General features: G+C 44.9%; 1 protein-coding gene across 2 annotated transcripts in view; it reads right to left on the reverse strand.

Moving 5' to 3' along the window:
- The window catches only part of NUP58 (nucleoporin 58), an 891,091-nt gene that overhangs the window by 652,600 nt on the left and 213,058 nt on the right, over positions 1-25,433 (reverse strand). For both annotated transcript variants that reach the window (XM_069640546.1, XM_069640545.1), the window contains exon 8: positions 20,277-20,342. In XM_069640546.1, coding sequence (XP_069496647.1) covers positions 20,277-20,342 — 66 coding nt within the window. The remainder of the gene's footprint in view (positions 1-20,276; positions 20,343-25,433) is intronic.

Consider the following 25,433-nt stretch of genomic DNA (forward strand, 5'->3'; position numbering starts at 1 on the left):
ACAACCTGTGCTTTGGGCAATTTATGTGCCTCAAGCAAAATAGTAGCACCAAAGATGCCTTTGAAAATGAGGCTTCAGCATTATCTTCTAAATTACAAGCAAGGGGGGCACCTCACAAAATTGATTACAAGAGCTGCTAAAAGGGCATATACAATTAGAGAAGCCCTCATAGAAAGTAACCCTAATAAGACAGGTTATAACAGTCTTATATGTGTTTCAACATTTACTAACCAGAGACGGAAAATTCACAAATTCATTAATTAACATTGGAAAGTATTACAACGGGCTGATAACCAGTTGGAACGGCCCATTTTTGCTTATGGAAAAAGTACTTCCATTGGTAACTATTAGCAAAAGGAAACTACAGAGAAAGAAAGAATTTACCATCAGTCATGTCTACATGGGGCTTCAACCCAGTCACTGAAAACTACCCATGCGGGAAATGTAAAACGATAGATATTGGTCTGGATAGACCATGGAAACTGAATACATTTTCAAATTGCAATACAGACCCATGTGCTCTATTTGATCATTTGCCCACGTGGATTAAAATGTATAGGCAAAACGAAATGCAAAGTTAAAACAAGGATAAATTGAGCATTGTAGTTGCCTCAAAAATAAAAATCGAACAAGTACCCATGGCAAAACACTTCCAAGAAAAAAACATGTGTGGGAGGATATGAAATGGGCAGTTTTACAGACTGAAAAGGGACATGGTCTAAAAGCGAGAGAAGAGAAACTCTTTGGAAGAGAACCAAAGTTGATATTTTTGACTAAGAGCGAATCAATAGGTCTAAATGAGGCCATGGAGTGGCACATAATCAAATAAATCGGGCTTCATACAGGACATAGGCCTTTGAAATAGGGCGACTTCCCCTCAGTATTTTTTAGTTGGGCTCACGAGGCACTAAGTCAGCATGCTCTACCTCTCCAACCTGTTAGAATTTAGCTCATAGGTTTATTAATTGATATTTTCTTCAACCCATCTTTCACAGGGATGGTGTTGTATTTTAAATTGACTGGCATCTCTTTTCTCAATTGGAAGGTGGCAGATTTTATCATTATGAGAACCAGTGAAGCACTTAGTATACTGTGCTTTTGACCGCCCTGCTCCATACCAAGATGTCCGACATGTAACCATTGCACAATAAACAGCATAAAACTACCCATAAATGTGAAACTCCCTCTCCCCACATTAGCCAGGGACTTGCTATCAAGCCATCTGCAGAGGCTCTACAGGCGAGTCACACGCCCCTTTTTGGTAAGAACTTGCAACACGAACATGGACTGAATGGTATTTATATTTTTGAAATACTGCACCTATTGCCTCACAACACTGTTTATATATTTATTTAGCCTTTTAGCGCTAGCGCATTAACGCGGGCGCTTTCTTATCCTTTCGTTAAAAAAAAAAAAACAGCAGGTTATGCAGAGTTGACTAGAATTTCTACTTTTACGAGAGACCATCAATATTGTTCACCATACATGGGACAAACAGCGTTTTACAACGCATCCAAGTGTCCATTCACCACAAGTTAATCGTTATTCAGGTGAGGACTGTTTAAATGTCACTGTGTCCTTTGGGGTGTCCCACAATTCTTTTTTCTACCTGCAATTGTAGATTTTTCTTAAAACAAACGATATTGCTGCTAACTCATAACGAAATAGTGGAGCAATATCGGACTGTTTTACCACTACAGATTATACACTGAGGTGCCAATACTGGAATATACAGAAAGAATCTAGAACTTCTCCAGGTAGTTCATCAAGTTCCTACATACAGTGTACAGAGAAGCAAATTTAAATAAGGTTTGTACCTCCTGAACCTGCACTTTTGGGGACCCCCGGTTAACGCAGAGGGCTGTTGCTAGTGAAGCCGATCTAATTGGTTTTCTCCAATACACATTTCTGTGTATTGTGAGACACCTCAAGGTGTCCCACCCGCTAGTCCCCAGGGATCTGTCATCCAGGTGGCCAGGACACAGCCATCGCTTTTTGGACCAGTGTGGGAGGATCAATTGGATGAGGGGTCTTCTGGGAGTGGAAGTGGGACAATGGATGAGACGTGTTATCCCCTTCCCTGTAACATCTTTTCCCTATATCTACCAGGTAGGATACCTAGGAACTCAAGCTCTCCCCAGCCCCCTTGCCCAACAAACATGGTCTCACGGACAGCTCACCGTGACCAACAACGGACTAACACCAGAGCCGTATACCTGACAGTTCGACTTACAAAGGTCAGGCAATTACTGATTACACACACCTGAACCTGACTTCCATCACACTTCCCCCCCCCCCACATCCCACATGGATAAAAGGCAGAGCACGAACGCACACTCTGAGCAAGGCAAAGCACGCAAGGAAACAGTAGTTCCAAGATGGCAGTGAGAGAGTTGTAAGAAGGGAAGTGCCCTTGACCTTTAAAGACCATTACTCTCATGAACCTTGGAAAGTAAGAAACCTAAGACCAGGAACTAAAGCTGATCAAACCTGCACGGTGTGTCGGAGGTGCCCGGGGCTCTCCCGTGTCAATAACCAAGGTGGGGAGGAACGATTGCTGCCATGGTACTGGCCTTGGCTGCTACAACAAAGCAGCATTACTAAAGACAGCAGTGAGTCAGAGAGACGGATACCAAACCAGCCTGTGTTTTGAACCAAGGTTGCAAGCGGCAACATTGTATGAAGAAATCTAAAGAGAACATTGTGTGAGAAATATGTGACTAGCAAAGCAAATATAATTGGAAACCAAAAGGAGTGATTGTACTTTGGGAGGTCAAGAAAAGACACCGTAGACACTGGTCTGGCACCACGTGGGTGCTCATTTGAAAGTGTCTGTTAGGTATCCAGCTGATGCTGAATGCAAGAAAGGGGAATCTTGAGATCGAAGTGGTCCTGCAACGGGTCAAGGTAAACCCTATGCACATTCAAAAGTCTTTGATAGTTTAATGTACATTGAAATTGGTCCGAGCCCGGCAGAGGGAGACTGAGTAAATGAAAGGGATCTGAGCCCATCTGAGGGGGATCCATGGTGAACCATGATTCACGCGAGAAAGAATATTCTCTGAACATTGTAATAAGGGGATCTGAGCGCGGAAGAGGGAGATCCAGGGTGAACCTCCAAATAGAATATTGGTAAGAAGAAAACAACCTTTGCATCTTGTTTTTGTATATTAGGCCCTCTGAAACAAGAGACTTAAGAAGAAAAGAGACTTGGACACAGAAGGTCCTGATGCTGGCAATGGAACTGTATCCTTGTGCCGCAGAAGCCACTGTGCTTTGCTCGAGTGAACCGCCTTGCACTGTGCTGAAAACGTGGGGAAGGGAGGCCAACAGCCAGAACATCCTGACATTTTGTCAACACTTTCTTTTTCATGAGCATCACCTCACTATTTGTAAATGAGTTGTAAGGATTGGCAATAGGTGTTTTAGTATAGGCCCTTTTTTATTTTGACAAGACTCCACTAGGACTGCATTATTATTATTTGATGGTCGTAGCTTGCTTCCATCTGTAGATTTAGGTTTCGATAGGCATTTATCATACCCTGGTTGAAGTCCAATAAACACAGTTGAACTTTGTCACTTGTGTCCGTCTTACTGTTGAATGAGACAAGAAATGAGTCGAAGCTACCCTGACCAGTGGCGTGACGTGGGGTCACTGAGATTTGCAGTGGAGCTAGAAGGCTGCTAGCTCAAGTGGACAAAAAACCCAGAGGAAGTCAAAAGACAGGACGTATCGCCTACTCTAAGACAAGGTGATACGTCCTGTCTTTTGAAACAACATATGTAAAATACTGTGTTTTTTCACTCTGCATACTAACTCACAAATTAATGCATACTCCAATGTGCTCAATATGCATATCTTCAGCGCCACGGCACAGTTTGTAAATAAATTGTTTTTCTTTTTCTGTGTTAGTGTAAAATAAAAACCCTGTTTTTTTGCTATTTTTCACTTCCTCTGGGTTTTTTGACCACTTGAGCTAACAGCCTTCTAGCTCCACAGCAAATCTCGGTGACCCATGTCACGCCACTGATCAGGGTAGCTTCGACTCATTTCTTGTCTCATTGTACCTATTCACCCTCCTGAGTCAAAGCCCCCATAAAAAAGAGGGTCCGCCCATTTTTCTTTCACGTCTTACTGTTGATACAATGCCTTCCCTTACAGTATTCACAGACGCAATTACAAATAATTTTTATTGGAAAAGCAATCCTGTGATCTAATTAAGAGAAGTTTCCTACACGCCCTTAGAGGTAACTTATTTTATCATTTATCTTTGCTTTTCTAAAGGCATGGGAGGGGTAGTTGCACGCTTCCAATTAACCAATAGAGCACTTATGGCTATCTATATGTTTTTCTTGGTAATTTTGCAGTGTGGGAAAACAAGTGTTGTGCAAGACTTGACGCTCTGTCAGCACACTAGAGCTAATTTAGGACATCGGTAGAATGGTCCCAATAAAAAATAGTGACTATCTTTAACAACTCCTGAGGAAAGCTCAACCATATATTGGGATAAGGAAAAGAAACCTGTTGAGTGATGGCCCCTGTATCTAACAAGGGGTCTGTAATTATTACTAGTACGCCAACTATGTGTGATCTGTTATTTAATACGAACAAGGATGATTCATTTGGTTCCCTAATATAGCTAGTTCTACTTTAGTTTGAATTGGAGTCATGCTAGCACGTTATTAATATGCAGCTCTTAAAGCAGTGTTTTGTATATGAGCCATTGATTCCTTGAGCATCTAATAAGATTGTGCATTTGTCATTTTGTGTTATCTTTAGCCTTTTTTGGCAAAATTGATTAAAGCTTTTCTGTTTTTGTAATTGTTTTAGTTTGTGTGTTTGTGCACTCACCACCTTTGTTTTCCTATTACCTCATATACCTTGCTTTTCCTGAAATTCTTTTGTTTCATAGTACAATTTGATTCCAGGGTGGGGTCAGGCCTGCACATACCAAGGTACAGGTGCATCCCAGAATTCCCCCTTTTATCTTTAGAGCAGTTAAATTTTTACAATGTTTGCTATATTTTCCAAGGTCCCCTAGTCAGATCCCGATATCGGATATTGAAGATACGGCATTATTGTTGTCCTTGTCAGAGCTTCTGACTATCAGGAAGGTCAATTACAACAGGAACTAGGCATACAACAATTACCTCTTAAACTGGTAGAACATAAGAAGCCATCTAAATATGTACCACCATCACATAATGAGAGTGTAATAGACACTTTTCACCAGGCTGTTATACAAGATTTGCATTTTCTCATGGATCACCCAAAGAACAGATTGCGACACCATAACAATCTTTCTGACGCAGAACAACAAGCTTTAACTACTTTGATGTTGGATCCGGGTATAGTCATTAAGGAAGCCGACAAAGGCGGCAATATAGTTTTACTAAATAGAGACGATTACATTCAGATGGCAAATGATCATCTTGCTACCCCCGGTTGTTATCAATTATTGCCAGGGAACCCAACTCTTCAAACGGTTGCCAATCTATCTGACCTTATTCAAAAATGGCACTCGCGTGGACTTATTACTGATGATGAAAAATGTTTTTTGTATCGGACGGCTGCTGGTAATGTATATACGTACATTTCATTACCCTTGTTTGTTGTGTTCTCTGTATTTTATGTCCTGGTTTACAAATGGGGACTTTTTGTATGCACTGAAAAATTGTACACAATAACTGTTGAACAGAGTTTTGCCTTGAGAAAGACCGAGAGAGGTCGAAACACGTGTTGGCATATCACTCTGTCATGTGACATCACATACTGGATGTGATGAAGATTAAATTTTGAAAAACTTTTATTCATGTGTTATTCATAACAATTATTGCACAGGGGGTGTGCATGAGGACTTTTCAATATCAGGATGTTTAAATGATTTGTTCTGGTAGCGCATCCAAAATGTGGGAATACCCAGTGTTCCATTTGTTTTGTTAAGTGGGTTTGAGGTGCCCGCTTTTCCCTCAGGGTGCAGCAGCCTATCCTTTGAGGCTAAACAGGGTCAATTCTGCAATATTTATTTGCTCAAGCGCTATTCACCTGGCACACCTCAGGTTTTCTGTTCTGGTTGCTATATTTTTAGTTCGCTCACTCACGTTTACCACATTCGGTTACGAACAGTGGCTAGTAGCCTAAGATAATATCAAAAAATGAATGAGCAAGGTCAGGTCAATCTCTGCTGAAGAGTAACCACTGCTACACCCTGAGTGGGTGACCCCTTGTGTGGGTGGTCACAGAATTATCATGAAACTGTTCTTCTGCACAAAAGGGTTTTATTTTGAAGTGCAGTGGTGTAGTAATACACTGGTATTTTTAAAAAAAAACATAGGACATTCACATTTGAGGACATACAAAGTGTAGTACCTAAGTACGAATGATCAAGTAGTCAATATTTGAGACATCTACCTGTACAGTTTGTTCATTCTCTATAGGTTCCTTGGGAAGGAAGCTTAGAGAATTCAGTGGAATCATAAACAGGTGGAGGGGCCCATAGAGTGTGGGCACAATCAAGAGTTGAACAACAACATATAATACATGTCTTTGACATGATAATTCTGTCACCACCCACACAAGGGGTCACGCACTCAGGGTGTAGCTGTGGTTACTCTTCAGCAAGATTGACCTGACCTTGCTCATTCATTTTTTGATATTATTGTACCAACCTGGGCAGAGCAAGGCAGTAACCAGGTACCCTTCAGAATACTAGTAGCCTAAGATGCCTGCTCCACAAGGTTTTTTCGCTTGTTCTTTGGCTGTTTTGTTCTTTGGCCTTTTTCCTGACTTCTCAAGTCAGGAATTCCCTTTTATGGTCATGCATTTTCCCAGGAAAGCTGCTGTTTCGCAGGCTAGTGCATGACATGTTTATGGACTCAGAAAGTGGGCAGGGACTGTCTGGTCCCAATCTACAAACTGGTGCCAATATGTCTGTGTGCAAGTATGAGTCAGCCTCACAGTGGTCCCTGATTGGACCACTGCTGGCTTGCATGAGTGGTGCCCATCCTTGCAATTGGAGGGTTGAGTTTAATTACTCACCTGAATTTAGAGGAGGAGTAGCCTTGCTGCTATTCCAGCAGATCAGAGGAGCCACGTATCCTCAAGGCATTCGTTTTCAAATATTGATTAGCAGAGATTGCCAATTAAAATGTTTTTGATTAGCAAACACACCCATTTGATTAGCAATGTTGCAATAATACTTTTAATGTCACAAGACATTTGTCCAAGACATAAAATCAGCAACAATGCTGCATTTTAGTGATAATTAAATAAGTAATTTATAACATGTCTGTACTCAAGTGTGTACTGCTTAAGTAAGACATTTGTGAGATGAGACTGGCCTTGCAAATTCTTTGCAATTCTGCCACACCTGCAGGTCGATTAACAGTTTACCTACTTGACCTAAGAGAAATACACTCGACACATAGCAATGGATGAAAAGAAATGTAAATGCACTTTCTGTAAAATGGTGCATGTCACCACTAACCCACTTTCTTTGGCACACAGCTGCCAGCCATGCACAGTGAAACTTTTATTTGACATTTACTGTAAACAAACTAAATGTTCAATATAAGTTTTAAACATCCCGTGAAAATGGTACCCTTTCCAAAAAACTACTCGACTATGCAAGAGGGTGAATAGACTTTGCAAACCCTGGAGGAGTGTCTGTAAAACATAAAAGGCTAGCTGCATGAATAGACACTAAAAGAAAAAGAAAATAAATGTAAAAAAATAAATAAATAATAACTCTTTCTGTTTGGGTCCATTCATGCAGCTAGCTTCTTCCTTTCCATGATGGCCTGTAGCAGATCGGGAGCCAACGCCCCGAAAATGACTTTAAAGAAGGTAATTGGGAGCTGGGGGTGGGGAGGAAATGCTGTGGATGGAATGGACGGGAGAGGAGGGAGGGGGACCACACTTAGTTCCCCAGCGGGGGAAGATGGCAGCCTCCAGCTGTGAGGCAGGTTGGAGCGGGGTGGGGGGGGATTACTGCTGGTAATTCCCCCATTCCGAGCCTTCTCGTTAGCTGAGAGGCTGCGACCCCCCTCGCTGCCGACGCAGGGTACTAATGACTGAAAGGTGCTATATAAACGCAACATAAAAGGCCTGAAAACAACGTCGACCGTAGATCTAGATCATGAGGCCTGCTTACAATTAATAGTTTCAAGCAAGTAGACTGTCAACTGATCTATGGTGTTGATGACCATTAACTATCAATAAATAGAATCAATCTTGCTTGATCGAGCTTAATAGCAATAAATCTACCAACTCTGCATATAGCGACAGACACTGGAAAAAAAAAATACATCCCAGGACCTTGATGCATGAAGGATCATGGGTACTGTACATGTCACAGTAGGGATAGAATTACGGGAATGCCCGCGGACGTCCTATTTTCAATGAAAAGAAATAATGTAATACTCTGCACCAACAACTAGATGTCGGCCTATGAAAAGCATGTGGTTATAAGCAGGTGCAAAAACCTCAAAAAATATATATACATTAATCTTTAGGAGAAGACAACGGATTTCATCCAATAAGCAGTAACACAGGTAAGTACTTGCATGCATAAAGTTAAGTAGAACCACTTGAGTACCCATAAAGCAATTGTCTAGCATTTAGTGAGTCCAGCCATACGATTCTTTGGGGCCCTGTGCCCTAAAATAAACAGTTACAAAGTTATATTTTCAGGTAGGTTTACTATATGACTGCACAATGCCAGTGCTTGTGACTCAGAGCTCAAAAAGTTAAGGAAAGATCACTGTCAATTCCACAACACTAGGATAGACCTAGGAGACGATCCTTGACCAGATCACCTCTGATCTAAGTCAAGAAAGTGAGACATGGTGACAGGACGCTAGGCTCAAGCAACCCTATGGAGTATATAAAAAGGGTGTGGGGGGAGAACAGGTATGTTAACTTAGCCCCCCTTACTCAGAATTCCTCTGAGTCCAATCCGTTGGGGACAAAGCCTTCTGTGCTTAGTCCAGTCAAGTCAAGGGAGGCCCAATGGTCTCACATGCAGAGTTCACTTTGGGACACAAGATTCAGTTTCAGCTCATCACTGTGCTTGAATCTCTGTTCCAGGCATCGTCCAGCTGAACACCCTTGCGAAGAAATGAGCAACCTCAGGAAGCGAAGAAAACCGTTTGCAACTGAAGTCACCACGTCCGGTGGCAGCAGGACCAGGGATCTTTTAGTACAAGCTGAAAATCCTCCAAGTTTCAAGGACGCACTCCGAACGGTGACAGCTACTGCAAGGTAGCCCAGAAAGTCCACCAGTTAGTCCAGGTACACTTACGAAAAGCTCAGAAGGCAGGGATCCTTGTTCATGGATCAAGAATGTTTTTACCCCACCTGTCCAGGGGTGGAAGCACCAACTAGGGTCTTCTTGAGATCAGGCTGAGAAGCAATGCTTCACCGGGACTTCACTGGAGTTGGTGCTGGTCCACTGCAGGAGTAGCTGTCAGCAGACTTCTTCATAGGGGTCTTGGCTCCAACGATGATCTGTCGATTGGCTGAAGGAATCCTTTTTCTAATTTGGACTGGAAGCTCACCCAGGTCAACCAATGGAAAGGATCTGCACTATTCAAACCCGCAGTTGATATGCAATCATGGATAGCCAATGGACAAAACATCTGCCCAGCAACAGACAACCAGGTGCCACGATGTGTACTAGGACCAGGCCGTCCCAGCACAGACACACCTCCTTAACCTCCAAAAGCAGCAGCTTTCCCTGGGAAACGTCATTCCATATAAGGCAAGTCCAGCCCTGAGCAAACAAGAAGGCGGCCAAACAACAATACGGCAAAAGTATAGGCAAAAAATCTCATGGCACATCCATCTTAAATGCTAGCCACTCTTAGTAGCAATTTGCAGTAATTGCAAATGTGCACAAGTAAAAAACAAGAAATCTATAAAGAGACAGTCTCTTAGCCCTTTAGTCATTTGGACTGATCAGTGTGCAGAGTCAGAAAGAGGGCACGGACACTGACATTTCTATTGAGTGTTATTTTAGAATATAAGACCGAGTCCTATCTTCACTGTATTTCTATGTGGGTGGTTCCCTGCCTATGTGAATAACTAAGGTGCTCGTTAGTCGTAAGGAAACGTCCAAATGAATAAGTCAGCTGTCCAAGAACTAAGTCTAACTGACACTACCACTATTCTAACAAACTAAGGTCAGGAGAATGTCTCCCTTCTCCCGATTGTCTCAAATGTTTCTGATTCAGAGCTCTTGCTAATAGGATATTCTTAAATGGGCTCATGTCACCCTCTGCATGAATTCTTTTAATTCTTTCACCAGGCCTTTGGGCTTGTCCTTCTTTAGGGGTTGTTCTCCAGGAGCCCCTATTTGCACTCTGGGTTATTCTTTGATTCAGGCTAACATGTCTTGGAGGTTTCGGTAACACTGTGGTATGCATTCTTGGTTCGTAATGTTCCTTTCCCCAGGTGTTTACTTTCTCCATCTGGCAGGATTTACTTTGTGTTTATGGGTTCCTCTTGCCTTTACTTCACAGAATTCTCTCTTATGTTCCACTTTGTGCTTCCTGAATTAGGGACTATTTCCTCCCCAGTCTTGGTGTCCTTGTTTTACTGACGACCTGTTCAAATGTATTCCTTATTTTTGTGACAAATCCACAGATGTCGTCACTTGTCCCCTAGGAGGAGCCCCATCTCATGAGGTCGGGGAGGTGAGGCCGCTAGCCGATAATACATACTTTAAGCCCTCCAGCCTTCTACATTCTTCTTCGTCCATTACTGCCTCGTCCCATGCAGGTGTGCCTTTTATGGGCATCCATGCTCTGCACACCCCCAGTAAGCTTTCCCCTCTTCTGGCATATTCATCTGGGGTACAAGTCAGGTATATACATTCGCCATCTCCTGCCAAATCTACCCACACCTCCTGGTACCATTCTAGTTCACAGGGCTCTCTAATGGTGGTGGGTGGTAGGTCAGGGTTTACTGCTGGTGCCTTAAGCGGTGGTATCTCTTCAAATAACCTCCAGAGATCCAAAATTCCCTCCTATTATGCAAGTGCTTCCCCTTGTATTTCAAACAAATGCATGTGGCCACCATATCCAGAACACTTTTATCAAAGGACCCTCTCCCTCTGGCCATATCTGGGGTAGCCCCTCTCCCTTCAGCTCTGTTATCCATTGGTCGTGATATTTCTTAATCCGCTCCGCGTACCCTGGTAGATTCTTACAAATATGTGATAAGGGTGTTTCGGCCCCCATCTCTGTGCCCTCCTAGTACTTGTGTGTCTCTGTGTGTTTGCAACTACAATGTAGATGTATTATCAATATTATTTTTCGTTTTCTACTTCACAATCAATAATGGGCTCCTTTGTGCTCTTCCCCCTGCCTGCACAATACAAAACTGGCTGTACACAGTTTCTATTCTATTCTCTTTGGGGGGCACATACAAGAGCAAACCATCATTTATTTTGACAATATCAACCTGGAAATCAAAAAGGTACCCACTCACTTCACCGTGTCATTTTTGTCTTCAAAAAGTTCTATCCGGGCACACTTACCATGACCATTTAACTACTATACATTTATAGCCGTTTTACACATTCACAACATCAAATTGTCGTCTGACACATACGAGGTGCACACACCTCTTGGTAACACTATTCACAATTCAAGCTGCCCTCCCTTTCCTCCCTAGCCGGCTGTCCCTGTCCGTCTTACTCGGATATATGGATGCGCATATATATATATATTGGTCTGCTCTTCCCTCTTCTAGTAGGACTCTTTCTCTCTTACTTTCTCCCTAAATTTGTGCTAATCTCACTTTTTATTTTCCCCCTAACCCTAAAGAAAAGAAAAGAAAGAAGTAATAGCGGTCACCAATATATTCTCAGTGCCCCCTTTTGCTGGACACTTATCTTATATTCCACTTCTTCATATATTCCCAGTACTAGTCAAGATAGCACTATGCGGCGCCGCCTTCCACCCCCTTTCGGAGCTAGGTTCCCGTCACTTTTATCTCTTATTCACCTCTTAATCCTAATGGCCATATGCAAAGAAAAAGCAAGGAAATTTTAGGATGATCCTTAGTAGATCTGCGAACCCCCTCTTCGTTCCCTGTCCTACACTTCTTCCCCCACTCCCTTTACAATCGCTCGCACTCAATACTCACGTACCCGTCTTGAACCGATAGTCTCCGAAACTGGGTCCGTCCAGGCAGTGTTGCCGTCAGCTCAACAGTCAGCCCCGGCTCCGGCGAGCGGTACTCAAAGGGGATTTTTCAACCGGGATCCCGTACCCTCTCTCTATTGAGTGCGCACTTCTTAGTGTACCGGTCGCCGTTGGCGGGCAGCCTCCCGGAGCCGGCTCACCGTGCGTATCCCTTTTCGACCGGAGATTCTCGTGCCAAAAGGGGACGGTAATGTTAGGTCAGGAAAGAATAATAATAATCACGCTTTCGGGGTCACCACTGAAGGCAAGCGTCCCCAGCCAGCACGATCCTCCCCGCAATGAGAGACAATGAAGGACTCTCCCAATATCGGGAATAAAGCCAAGACAGAGTGCGGGTGAGCTTAAATGGGAGTTTATCAATCAGAATAGGGCATGCAAAGAACTCTGCAAACTCCGAGAGCGCTCTGTCTGACAATAGCAAAGACAGGCGTATATATTTACAAAAAACGTCATAAGAACCTACATACTATAGGGGGCACAAGTTCGATGGGATTGGGTGGCGATGACTAACTATGGGTGCTGCTGCGATGCGGTTGGCTTTGGCTGGAAGACGTCACTGGTCAGCCTCGTGGGTTGGGCTGGGCCTGGCAGGTTGGCTGAGTTCATCCGGGCGGTGTTGTGCCATTGCGGCCAGTGTCAGAGATTAATGTCTTTTCCTGACTTATTTGCCCTAGGCCATGCACACCGCAGTCATTCAGTCATTGCAATATTATCTTCTTTAGTAAATCTTCCAATAGGTTATTCTACAGGTTAACGCAACACAGGAGGAATGCACCTTGTGAGGGGTCTGATGGTAATACGTCAGGACATGGTTACCAGTGTCCTGTTGACCGGGGCCATAGGTCGAGGTGCTAAGCTTCAGGGCCTGGGACGGGCGGTACAGGTCTTTCTGTCTTGTTAGAAGTTGTTATGGATGTGCCGCTGTGTGTTGTCAAAGTGTTGGGTGTCCTGATTGCACAGGGCCATAAGTCTAAGATGATCCGGTGGGTTATGGGGTTTACGAGGGGGCGCCTTTGGAAGTGTGTGTTCAGGCAGAGGTTTACTGCTGTGCTGTAAATAATGCAGGTGGCGGGCCGCGGCCTTGGGTGCTGCAGAGGGGGCTACTAATCTTTGAAGCGGCTCCAGTCTGGTTGGGGGAGGTGGAGCAGCGCGGCGCGGGCCTCTGCTCTCATGTTTTGGCAGCCTTCGCAGGGTGGGAGGGGGAATGGCCTTGCACGTAATCACAAAGGTATCTCCCTCGTGTGTTGCCGACTTTAGGTAAAAACATCAAACATTTGAACACTCTATAATACTTATTCAAATCACTTTAAAACATGCATTTCAACTTTGCTGGATGTGTCTCAATTATACCCAGTCTGAGCACCGTATTCGTACACTATGTTTTAACAACTACAGTATTTAGTTATATGCATATACATTTGCAGTAAGTGAGGTAGTAGTCAGGTTGGTGGAGTACATAGAAAATGACCCGCCACTGTACGTGACGGTGGTGGCACATAAGGGGCTTAGACATACACATGACAAGTGCATTCTCGCGCATCCTTCACATGAGTCCACAGTATGGCTTCTCGTGTACTCTAGCAGCATTAGCTCGGTTATGGCGCAAAACCATGGAGGGTAGGTTTCCCAGTGATACACGTGACAAATAGATCCCTGGAACGCTCCTTTTTTATTAGCACCCAACTGCAATGGTGTGGGCTCGCCATTGCTTATATCATGGAAGCATGCTTTCTTATGTTTATACATTTTACAGGCTTTTGTAATATAAGAGATTTTGTGGAGAAAAGCATACTTTGCAAGTGGTCTTGGCATTAATATGTAGAGACTTTCTGCCATCTGATGACCATTTTACTGTTCTTTTCATTGCCCAGGCCTGCTGGCCGGGTCATGCTGGGAGCGATGATACACTGCGGAAGGTGAACTGTTACAATGTTAGTGTATTACGCTAGCTCATGTCCGTCTTGTTCGTGGGAACGGGCTCGCAGCGGATCTGCCAGGGTGCCGCGGCGACAGGGATAACTGAAACTTTCCGAAGGTGGGGGCCGCGCTACAGTGCGCTGAGCTCACACCATTTTTAGTAGACAAAATGGTTTCTGAGGCCTAGCTAAATTCTATACGTGCGGGCAATGTCTTCAGCAGGTGAGCCATCCACCACCTGGGCCCTGGTGGTAAGGAGGGGACGCCCGATGAGCCATGGCCCTCACCTGGGGTGGAGGTGTAGGCAAGGGGGGGTCTTTTGGACCACTCCTCCCCTACAGTGTGGTACACAGCAGGTGGGGAGGGGAAACCCCCTATGGGATTAGAGATGACCTGGGAAGGTCATGTTATCCCCACAACCCACCTTACCCTAGCCCACCTTCCTCACCAACCCATACTAGTACCATTCCCACTGATCCCATGCGTTTCTCTTATACTTCAGCACAGGAAGTACTGGGAAGAGGAACAGCAAGGACTGTCAGAAAAGAGTTCCTCCTCACAATACCAAGATAAAGAAGGGCTCTATCAATTCCTGGGGGAATGACTCATTTAGTACTGGGACGAGGAAGAGTAGCGACTGCCCATATAAAGTTCCCCTTCCTAATACCAAGACCATGATGAACTGTGTTCGATGTTGGGAGACTGATCCATTTAGTACTGAGACGAGGAAGAGGAGCAGAGTACTAAGGAATACCCTGCAAAACCAATGTGAGCAGTTTAGTCAATATGGACTTGGTGTGCATAAAAACTGAGGAAGGACTCAGACTAACGTCGAGCCCTGCCGAGAGGAACCAGGAGTCCAGAGAAGGAATCACGGGAGAGAAGGCAGTCCGGGACACTGCAAAGGGAGAACGACCACCACAAGGAGGGTTCCTGTGTGTAAGGACATTCTATGAAGGAAGAAGCAGCAGCTCCTGGTGGCCTGTTGGGACAGTGAATGTGCAGAGCAGGATGCACGAATGCTGGGAGACAATTTGCCTCACGCAGCTGCTACAAGCATCAGGATTACCGCTGAATGGCAAAAACACTGAGGTGGGCCAGAAGCATTACAGAAGCCACAAGAGCACTTCGGCCCATAGAGACAGGTACGCAAGGGGAGGTGAAAGGGGAGCAAAGCAATGTGTAGAAGCTGGGAAATTGAAGGGAAACTAGAGTCAAGGGGATGGGACCCCTACCCTGAGAGTATAAGAAGTTGTGAAAGCGTACAAGTTAATCATAGTCTCTGTTAGGCAAAGTTTGTATACAGTACCCTCTGGGAACACTACAAACAACTCCTTACAGGTGTAGGAAACCCAACCTTTGGTATACGCTTGTACTGCACAGTTTTGGTAGCATGTTGAGCAGCCAGGCATATCTCAAGAGGGGTCAATGTGCGCTGTAGTGGAGTTACACAGAGATTTACAGTTACAAGTATTCAAATAAACTCATACACGCAAGGTTCCTTGAATAACAATTAATGTATTAGTCAAAATAAGCCTTCTTAAGAAGGGAGCAATATAACAGTAACACTCAAATACACTTCATGAAATACACTCTTAATAGCTCTAAATCAGTAGTTACCCTTTGGGGGTGGCCCACAGACACTACCTACACCCTCAGGTGACTTCAATTGCTAGGGTGCTGGGGACATTGATACATCACTGTTGCATTTCAAATCATGGAGTAAGATGTCAAAGGAAAATATTATTTAAAACATACAAGCGACCACAATTATTATTAAACAAGCAAATACTTTTGGATCCCCCCAGAAAGAGTCATTCAATACAATAGGCTAAGCCAAAGTCAATGGGCCAAAATCTTATATGGGATGAAGCACCTCTGGTAGGTAAATGAAAAAGTCTTTGCACAATGTTTTAGAAGTCTTTGAAGAAAAGAAGAATCAAATGTTGGGCCACAAGCAAATTAGACTTGGGAGTAGAAGATTTGCCTGCTTAAGAATAAGAATATGTGTGGTCTCTTGAATGTTCTAATAACATTTTAATTTGGCTTACTCCTAAATGATTCTAAATGCAACAGTGATATATTAATGTTCCCAGCTCCCTAGCTACTGAAGTCACCTGAGGGTGTAAGCTGTGTCTGTGGGCCATCGCAAAAGGGTATTCACTGATTTAGAGATATTAAGAGTGTGTATTTCATGAAGTATATTTGAGTGTTACTGTTATATTGCCCACTTCAGAAGAAGGCGTACCCTAACTGACTGATAAATAATTGTTCATTCAAGAAACCTTGTGAGTAAGTGTTTAATAAAATATTTGGCACTGTGAATCCCTGTGTAACCCCCTAAAAACTCACAATGACCCCTCTTGAGATAAGCCTTGCTGCTCAACACGCTACCAAACTGTAGTACAAGCTTAGACCAAAGGTTGGGTTTCCTATTACCTGTAGTCAGGGTTGTTTTAGTGCACCCAAAGGGTACTGCATACAACCTTGCCTAACACTGCTATTTGGGAAAAATATGACAAGCACTGACAAGTTGCTGCTGACACGGACTGCGGTTGCATCTAGGGACTGGGAGGTACTAGAGGCTGACTGTATACTCAAAAGTAGGAGAAACATTGGCTTTCACAGTACAAACAAACATGACAGACGCATGAAGGGGGTGCTGCTGAAAGTGACAGATATTCCGAGCTAGAAAATGCAGGACATGTAGTTATGCCCGTTTTTGTTGTTTTAGATACACCCTAGGTTATGGCTGATGCTAGTAGGCAGGGGTGCTCATGCAATACAGTACAGTGAATGAATGGCTTTAGATGAGTTAAGACAAAAATAAGTCTTAGTTTGATTTCTTTGCTTCCTTATTGAGTTTTTATGCATCAGAATAGGTTTATTGCAGTGTGCTTTATGCAGAATTAGTGCAAAACTTTGGTCAGCGATACATAGATAAAATGAGGAGAGAAAAAAAGTGGGCACATGTTACATTTCTGATTCTGCACTTTCTTTTGGTTTCTTGAAATACACCTAATGCAGATAGACTGGCCTACAGCTGAACACTCAAGCCAGGCCATCGCAGAGTTGTCGAATGCTTTGAATCCTCAGAGACGGGCATGAACAGCCCCTCCTGAGAAGTACACATTTATGACGCTGCTGGCTCAAGTCCCAAGGCTGCTAGAGGCTGCCTCGCAGAAACAGGCTGCAGTTACGAAATGTACTTTCTTCCTCCCTCCTCTCCTCCCCCCTCGACTCCCCCCCCCCGTTCAGCGAAATCACCTTGTTATAATACATTTTTAATGGGCAAAGAATAATATGTAGCTGCTCCAATGTACACAAGGATGAGCCAGGCCTGGCCAGAACCATATGCAGCCCTCCCAAGCACTGGTCTGCGTTAGCATTACAGCGCTTTTCACCCCACTTCTCATCTCTTGTGTATTATTTGTGTCCGAGTACCTGGAATGCCTGAGACGGTGTGAGGGAGCTGGATGAGCACTGGTATCGGGGGGGAGCAGGACGAGCCTGTAACAGACTGAACGTGGAAAGAAGAAAGTGAGAGTCGGGGATATACACTCAAAGGCGATCAAGGCCACCATTATAGTCACAGTACCAGTATACCAGGTGGACTGAGTGTGGGGGACCGCACCCAAAAGAGCATCTACATTGATCTGCCTAATAACAGTAACTGGCAGGAGAATATACCAGGTGGAATGTGCATGCAAGTCTGGGACCCACACCCATTAAAGTAGCCACATCAATCTTAAAAGTTAGTGCCTTGACAGCGAAGGGAGTCAAGTCAGGCTGACTGAGTCCAAAAGTGAGGGAAGCGTTACCCTTGACACACTTAGGAGCATTGTAATAGTAATTCCTGGCCAAGTGAAAAACCAGGTCGGTGGTAAAACAAAGTCTGAAACCAGGGAAAGTGAGTCATGCCCCCTGGTGTGGTGTGAACATTCTGAGACAGCCAAGAGAAGGAAGCAATTCTCTTAGCATCCTAAGAAACTCGAGAAAGATCTGGGGAAGGGAAACATTCCCTCAGGAGATGTGAACATTATGAAGAGAAGGGACTTTATATTCTATTTTTTGTGCCTTGGTGGAGAGTCAGTCCAATGAACGTTTGAGACCTTGTTTTGCCGTTATGCCCTTGACGCAGAACATTTTATTTTGCCCTACGAGTGAAAGTGGAGGTATCATCCAGAATAAAGAATCACTCTTCTGAAGCAAGATCATCATCCTTTTTCTCATTAGTTGATTTAGAGTGTAAAGGAAGCGGATAGGTTTATGACAACAGTGGACCATTCACTTTTGACACAACCTCCTGACAGAAACCTTAGTTAATTATAGGCAGGGAAACCCCTTTTAGAGATAGGGATTGTTAGGGTTTACCTTTTCTTTTGGTTTTAAATAAACGTCTATAACAAACTACATGCCACCCAGTTGGTCAGTCTCATGCTTCTACACCCTTACACTTTCTTCTTCTCATTAGTATACTCTTTTCCTGTATTGTTCCACTCTTCCCTACTTCTTAGGATATTGGATATTTTCCCCTCTTCCGAAGGTATTGGTGTTTGAAACTTAATGATCTTTCTTTCACTTTTAATCAGAACTCCTTTTCACTCAGTGGAATAGTCTCTCTTCCTGTTAGCACATTCTTTACTTCCTCCTATGTAGGTTACTTTCCCACTCTTCCCAGGGTATTTGTACCCAGGTTTTAATGACCTTCCACTCAGGCTTAAGCACGATTCTCTCCAATACATTATCCAAGTTCAACTTCATTAACTTTGCATTCAAGACTTCGTCAATTTCACTGGGGTGGGTTTCTCCTGATAAATAACGATTCCCTGGCGTCCCTCCCGTTACCTCGGGTCTTACAGGGGAACTTCTACAGGGCCTACACTCACTCTGGTTGTTCTGGTTTGTTCTGCTTCTCTGTCTGTTCCCTTCAACAGAGTTGCCATTCTTGATCCTCTCTCACTTGGTGTCCTGTTATCGGGTAAGCTATTTGTTTGGAGTGGTTTCGGTGCCATTAGACGGGCACGCTGCCCACTGCGAAGTCACCAAGGTCACACCACTACCGGGTTGTACATACTTTTCTCTCCAGTCTCTCGTTGCGGGTGAATGCTGGCGCTCCAGCGCTCCATTTTGGCTGTCAGAACAACTCAAAGTCGCAGGCTCTGCAGCTCTTGTAGACTCCTTTCAGGTGCTACGTGTTAAGGAGGCATCCCCTGCTTGCGTCGTTCTCCCTCTCCTTGGCTCAGAGTGTCCTTTTTCAGTACACTTATCCCAATCGAGTGGATGTCTCTCTTTAAAGAGACAGCACCCTTTTCCTGCTAACAACAACATATTTTAGTTTTGCCTTCAGCCAAGTGTCCGGATTTTATGTTGTTCTTCGAGTCAGACAGTCCCATGTATACTACCATGGGGAATGGCTTTGGGAGTTACTCAAAGAAACAGTAGTCTCGTCCCATAAGGGGGAAGTCTCTCGCAGTTAGGTTCCAATTGTCCAAACCCCTAGCGTGGGTCTTGTGAAGCGGGCTCACCTCCCTAGCCTCAAGGGTAGAGGCTCCCCCTTGGGGAGAAGGGACGCATTCCTCGATTCAGCACATCAGTCTCACCATAAAATTGAGCACAAAGCAAGGTAAGTAAAGCAGAAGGCTTAACTTGCCTCCAAAATGTCAGGTCAGAGTCTATGGGAGGAAAAAAGCAAAAATAAAATCTTTCCTAACAAATACATTATTTGCATCTGCAAGAGTTGCTATAACTATCACATAATGTTGATCACCAGTAGGTTAGCTTTGCCTGCTCTTGAGAGATCCCAGTGAGCACCATCCTTGTCTACTGCAACACAAACACAGCTTGATGACATTTGATCAGATTAATTTCTGATTGATCGTCATTCTTGAGAAACAAACATTTTATCTGCTATGAATTTATTTGGTTCATGAAATGTATGTGGAACAGATGCTAAATAGGTCTTACTTTCTGCAGAGTATGAGATTACCACATGAATGAGGGAGTACCTAATTTTGTCTGAGACGCAGTAAGACATTTTGAAAAAGGACAGGGTCTTTGGTTTTGTAACAGCTACCTAGATTTTAGGCTGTAAAGTCCAACACAGGTTCAAAACAGATCAGGGAGGAGTGTGGGGTCATTCTACTTACTGGAAAGCGTCCACATCTTGGCAGATAAGTACAGGCAGATTTTCATCTTTCAGTGCTTTACTATCTCTGAAAAATAAAAAACACGATTTTCAATCTAAGGTTATAAGATGTGCATGTAATAGTTTAGGAGTGACTGATAAGCAATGCACAATTGCATAACATTAGAAGGTTCACTTCTGGCAATACTAGGACCACTGTGGATAGTTTTCTAACATGTACTTGGGACAGGTGTGCCACCGTGACTCAACACAATGTCATTTCACAAGCAAAAAGGCTCCATAACTCAGGACTACAAAGATATGGTCAGCGGCCAGGGTTCCTGGCACCAATAAATCATATAACCTCAAATGGAAAGGTTTGTGTGCTTGGTGTGAAAAACAACAACTCCAGGTGCAACCAAAACAGCTGCTTCCATAGCTACTCTACTTAGCTAAACAGGCTCTAGCTCATGCATCCATACGAGTCCACCTGGCGGCTATCTCGAGGTGCACCAGAAAGAGAAAGGGCATGCTGTTATATAGCAATAGAGAAATAACTTACTGGAATGCTCCTGGTATGGATTCTTCTTACACAGATTCCTCATCAGATAGATATCTATTCCGCCGTCAACTGCTCGGAAAACTTTAAAAAAGGGGGCGTAGTGCACCTCGTCTCAGACGATCCGCCTTGCCTACATGCAGTGGTCTTCGTACGTATACTGCATCACTACACCCTTGTACCTCAGTTCCAACTCCCTCCCTCCCCTCCAAGCTCAGCTGCTGCAGAGGAAGAATTCAAAGATTCAGCCGAACAGCCACAACTCGTAGTGAAAAAAAAAAACCTAGCCACGGTTTTCTTTTATTCTTTTCAGAACCGTGAGGAAGAGGGATCACACAAAGAATGTGGAAACACACTCATAGGTTCAACGTAAGCCCTTTAAACGAGAGCTCACCTCTTTCTACTAAAGAGAAGTTAGTGATTAACTACAGACACTTTCATAGCAGGGTAGGATGGGAGGGTGATGAGGAATCAGCGGGGGAAGAATTCATAGAAAGAACATTAGGGTAAGTAATTTCTCCTTCAATAGATTGCCTTTCTCCCACAGATTCCTCATCAGATAGACTCTCCAAGCAGTATGTGTGAATAAGGCGGGATGAAAGTCCCTGCACGAGGAAACATAAAACCTATCTCCCAAAACGAGCATGAGCCCCACGGCTACATCCAGGCAGAAGTGCTTGGTGATGATATTAAGCGAGGACCAAGTTGCCGTTCGGCAGATGGCTCTCACTGGCAACACCCCTTTGCAGGGCCGAAGAGGAAGCCACCCCCCTTGTGGAGTGGGCTCCGATGCCCGAAGAGAACTCCTTCCCTGCATTGAGGTAACATTCTGAAATGCAGCGTGTGATCCACCTAGAGATGGTTTGCTTGGAGACAGCCAACCCTTTCTCGCCAGCGAGAAGACCACGTCCGTCGGTCCACTTTCTTAAATTCCGCCATTCTCCCAACATAAAACCCTTGTCGGGTCTAGCCTATGGAACCACTGCTCCTCCTTGGAGGGGGGGGTGGGCAGAGGCGGGTAGAAAACTGGCAGGTCAATAGCCTGGGACAAATGGAACTCTGAGACCACTTTGGGTAAAAACTCCAGTCACCCAAAGAAACCTTCGCCCAGAAAAAAAAAGGAGAAATGGTGGCTTACATAACAGGGCCTGCAGCTCACTGACCAGTCTGGCAGACATAATGGCCACCAAGAAAGCAGTCTTTAAAGTGAGTAAACTAATCGAGCAAGAGTGCAAAGGATTAAAGTGAGCCACCAGGAGGAAAGTGAGAACCAAGTTAAGGTCCCAGTCTAGGTCAACAAAGGGAACAGGCACAAACCTATTCACAAGGCCCTTCAGGAATTGGGCCATCACCGGGATCGTAAAGAAAGACCCTTAATCCGTAGACCGTTGGAACACAGACAACGCCGCCAAGAATCCTCGTACTGTGGCAACCTGAAGGCCAGTGGCAGAAGGAACTCCATCGCTGTAGTGGGGGGGAGGGGGGGAGATTAGGGGGTGGATCCAAATAGGGTTAATCTCGCTTTCCCTGCACCATGCCTCGAATCTCCCTCCACCTGCATGCATACATCAATCCGGTCTACGTGCAACCAGCAGCACCCTCAAGTATCTGCTCCAAGAGGTCCCAGTCATCATATCTCATCCTCTCAAGAGCCACGCATGTACCTGGAGGTATTACGGATGTAAGAGCCAGGCATGTAGGTTGAGGGATTCCGGTTTCGGGTGGAGTACTCGACCTTCCGACTGAGATCGGAAATATGACTGCAGAGGCAACCAGAGGGGTTGGCGCATGGCCAAGTGCAAAAGCTCAGAGTACTATGTTCTCCTTGCCCAATACGGGTCAATCAAGATCAGGGTTGCTCGGAACCTCAACCTCCTGAGAACCCACAGAATGACAGCAATCTGAGGGAAATCATAGTGGAGATTGAAGTTCCAATATGGTCTGCACTTCCACCACTGGGGTACCCCACTGAGAGAAGACCTACTCTAGGATTTCCTGGCACACTTCCCACTAGTGAGAGGCTGTGCTCTGCCTGAAGAGCGTCCGCCAATCTATTAACTGTCCCTTCCAGATGTATTGCTGAAACAGATCAGATTCTATAAAATCAGAACCACATCTGCATAGTCTCTCTGCAAAGGGGAGCGCAAGCCACTTTGCTTGTTCAGGTACTGCAGGACCACTGTATTGTCCGTCATGATCATGACGTGCTCCGCTTTTAGAGAGGGTGCAAAAGCTTTCAGGGCTAACCTGATCGCTCGCAGTTCCAGCCTGTTGATGTGCCATTAAGCTATCACAGACCAAAGGCCGCTTACCTGAGCAACCCAACCTTTCAGTGATGCATCCGTAACCACCCTGGCCTGTGCCACAGTGGCCAGAAAGGTTCCCACGCCAGTTCTCGCTGCTGGCCCACCAAGAGAGATTTTTGGTCACTGAGCTGGACACTTTTAGAATGTCTTAACTGATAAAATACTGTGACCATTGGCCCCCACAGGAGCAATTATAGAGACAACCTCCGCAGTCTGGCCTCACGCACAGGAAAGATGCAGGAGGCCGTACTGTGGCACTGGATCAGCTGAATCATCTGCCTGACACAGGAGACACCAGCCAGTCTTGAAATCTGAGAGCGTGGAGAATCTCTCACAATGTCACCACCTTGAACTTCTCTTTTCTCAGGAACTTGTTCAAGGCACTAAGGTCCAAGATGGGATGGAGTACTCACCCTTTCTTGGGTACCAGAAAATACCAGCCCGATCCGCTCTGCTCGGGAGGTACCTCTTCCACAGCACCCATCAAAAGCAGGGCTTGCAGCCCTTCCTGGTTCTCCTGTTCTGGTTGCTGGGGAGGAAGTGGGTGGCCTGTCCGGCAGCCTTTTAAGAAAAGCAGAAAGTAATCCCACTGGATGACCTGGAGTGCCCAGGCATCCGAGAAAATATCCCGCCATTAGGGCCAGTGCTTGCCTATCCGTCCTCCAACCAGGGAAACAGGGGGGTAGGGGGCAAGAGAAATCAAAGCGGCTTCAAGGACTGAGCCCTCACCTCCCTCCCAAGTGGCTGCTGCCGTCTGCTGGCATCTGGAGGCCCCCCTGCCACTTCCGGATGAGAGGAAACGCCTCTGCCCCTACTTGGGTTGCAGGAAGCGAGCCTTCCTGGCTAATGGAACACAACACCTGTAACCTCTTCTCCTTGAGGCGATGTCAAAGGCAGGTTTTGCCAGCTGCTAGACAGCTAGGCCCAGAAACTTTGCGGCCAACTTTGAGTCCTTACATTTCTGTGTGAAGATATATGCAGTCCGCAACGTCCAGTCCACCTCCTTCCCATAATGCACAATCCTTTGGAAGCCCTCCTCATCTCCCCTTCAGGAATGTACTGAGTGGCTTCCCCGATAGCTGTATGTTAGGCGAAGTTTGTATGCAGTACCCTCTGGGAACACTACACACAACTAGGACTACAGGTGTAAGCAAACTAAACTTTGGTACAAGTCTGTACTACACAGTTTTGATAGAGTGTTGTGCAGCCAGGCTTATCTCAAGAGGGGAATGTGAGCAGTAATGATACACAGATGTCTACAAGCTCAGATTGTAGAAATAAACTCATACACAAGGTTTCTTGGATAAATACTTAGGGATTTATCAGTCAGTTATAAAACATTCATTAGAAGGAGGCAATCATATAGTAACAAATATATTTCAATTATTTACACTTACGTTTCTGAATCAGACAAGACCCTATTGGGATGGCCCACAAACACAACCTACACCCACAGGTGACTAGTGACAAGGACGCTGGGGACATGGACTAATACTGCTGGCATTCAGAATACTTTTCAAGAGGAGTAAAAGGCAAAGGTTGTCAGAACATAAAAGACCACAATTATTCTTAGACAGTGCAAATACTTAGAGTTCACCAGAAGAGTCAATCCAATTGGCTAGGCCAAAGTCGATAAGATAAAGCTGTTCTGGTAAGTAAACGAAAAAGTCTCTGCACAAGTTCTCAGAAGTAGTTTGTAAAAAGAAGAATCATATTTTGGGTCACAGCTGATTAGGCCTGTGAGTTGCAAAAGTTTCAAGCACTTTCGCAGTGAGATAAGTTCTCTCAATCTTGTTTTACAGTACCTTACAATGAAGAAAAAGAGGTAGCTGATGACTTCTGTTCCTGGAAATTCCTGCAGATCTCGCTGTTCCCGGGCCTCAGTCGTGGGGACAAGAGGGAGGACGTCGGGGGACTCCTGCACTGCACTGGGACAGTCAAAAGCTGGCAACTGGCAAACTTCAATTTCAGTGGCGGTTTCGCGTTTCAACTACCACACTGGTAACAACGCTGGTCCAGGCTGTCAAGGTGGACTGTCCTCGCTTCTGAGGTCCTGCACTCAGCTGAAGCGGGTCAGGCTCGTTCAGTCCGACATCGTGGGAGTCCAGAGGATCTTCCAAACGCTTTAGGCCAGTTTACAAGCAATGCACACAATCTGGTGTCCCTCTCCCTGGCTCTACGGTTTCCTGCAGGAACTCTGAGGAAATTCAACAAGCTCTGAGATGGGTGTCCAGGTGGCTTATTTGGGAGTTGATTGCTCCTACCAACTCAAAAGGGGAGAAGTCATCCTTTGCAGGGCTTCTCCGTCGATGCA

Source organism: Ambystoma mexicanum, chromosome 7q (genome assembly GCF_040938575.1).
Source record: "Ambystoma mexicanum isolate Mex_15411 chromosome 7q, UKY_AmexF1_1, whole genome shotgun sequence".
In the NCBI taxonomy this organism is placed as follows: Eukaryota; Metazoa; Chordata; class Amphibia; order Caudata; family Ambystomatidae; genus Ambystoma; species Ambystoma mexicanum.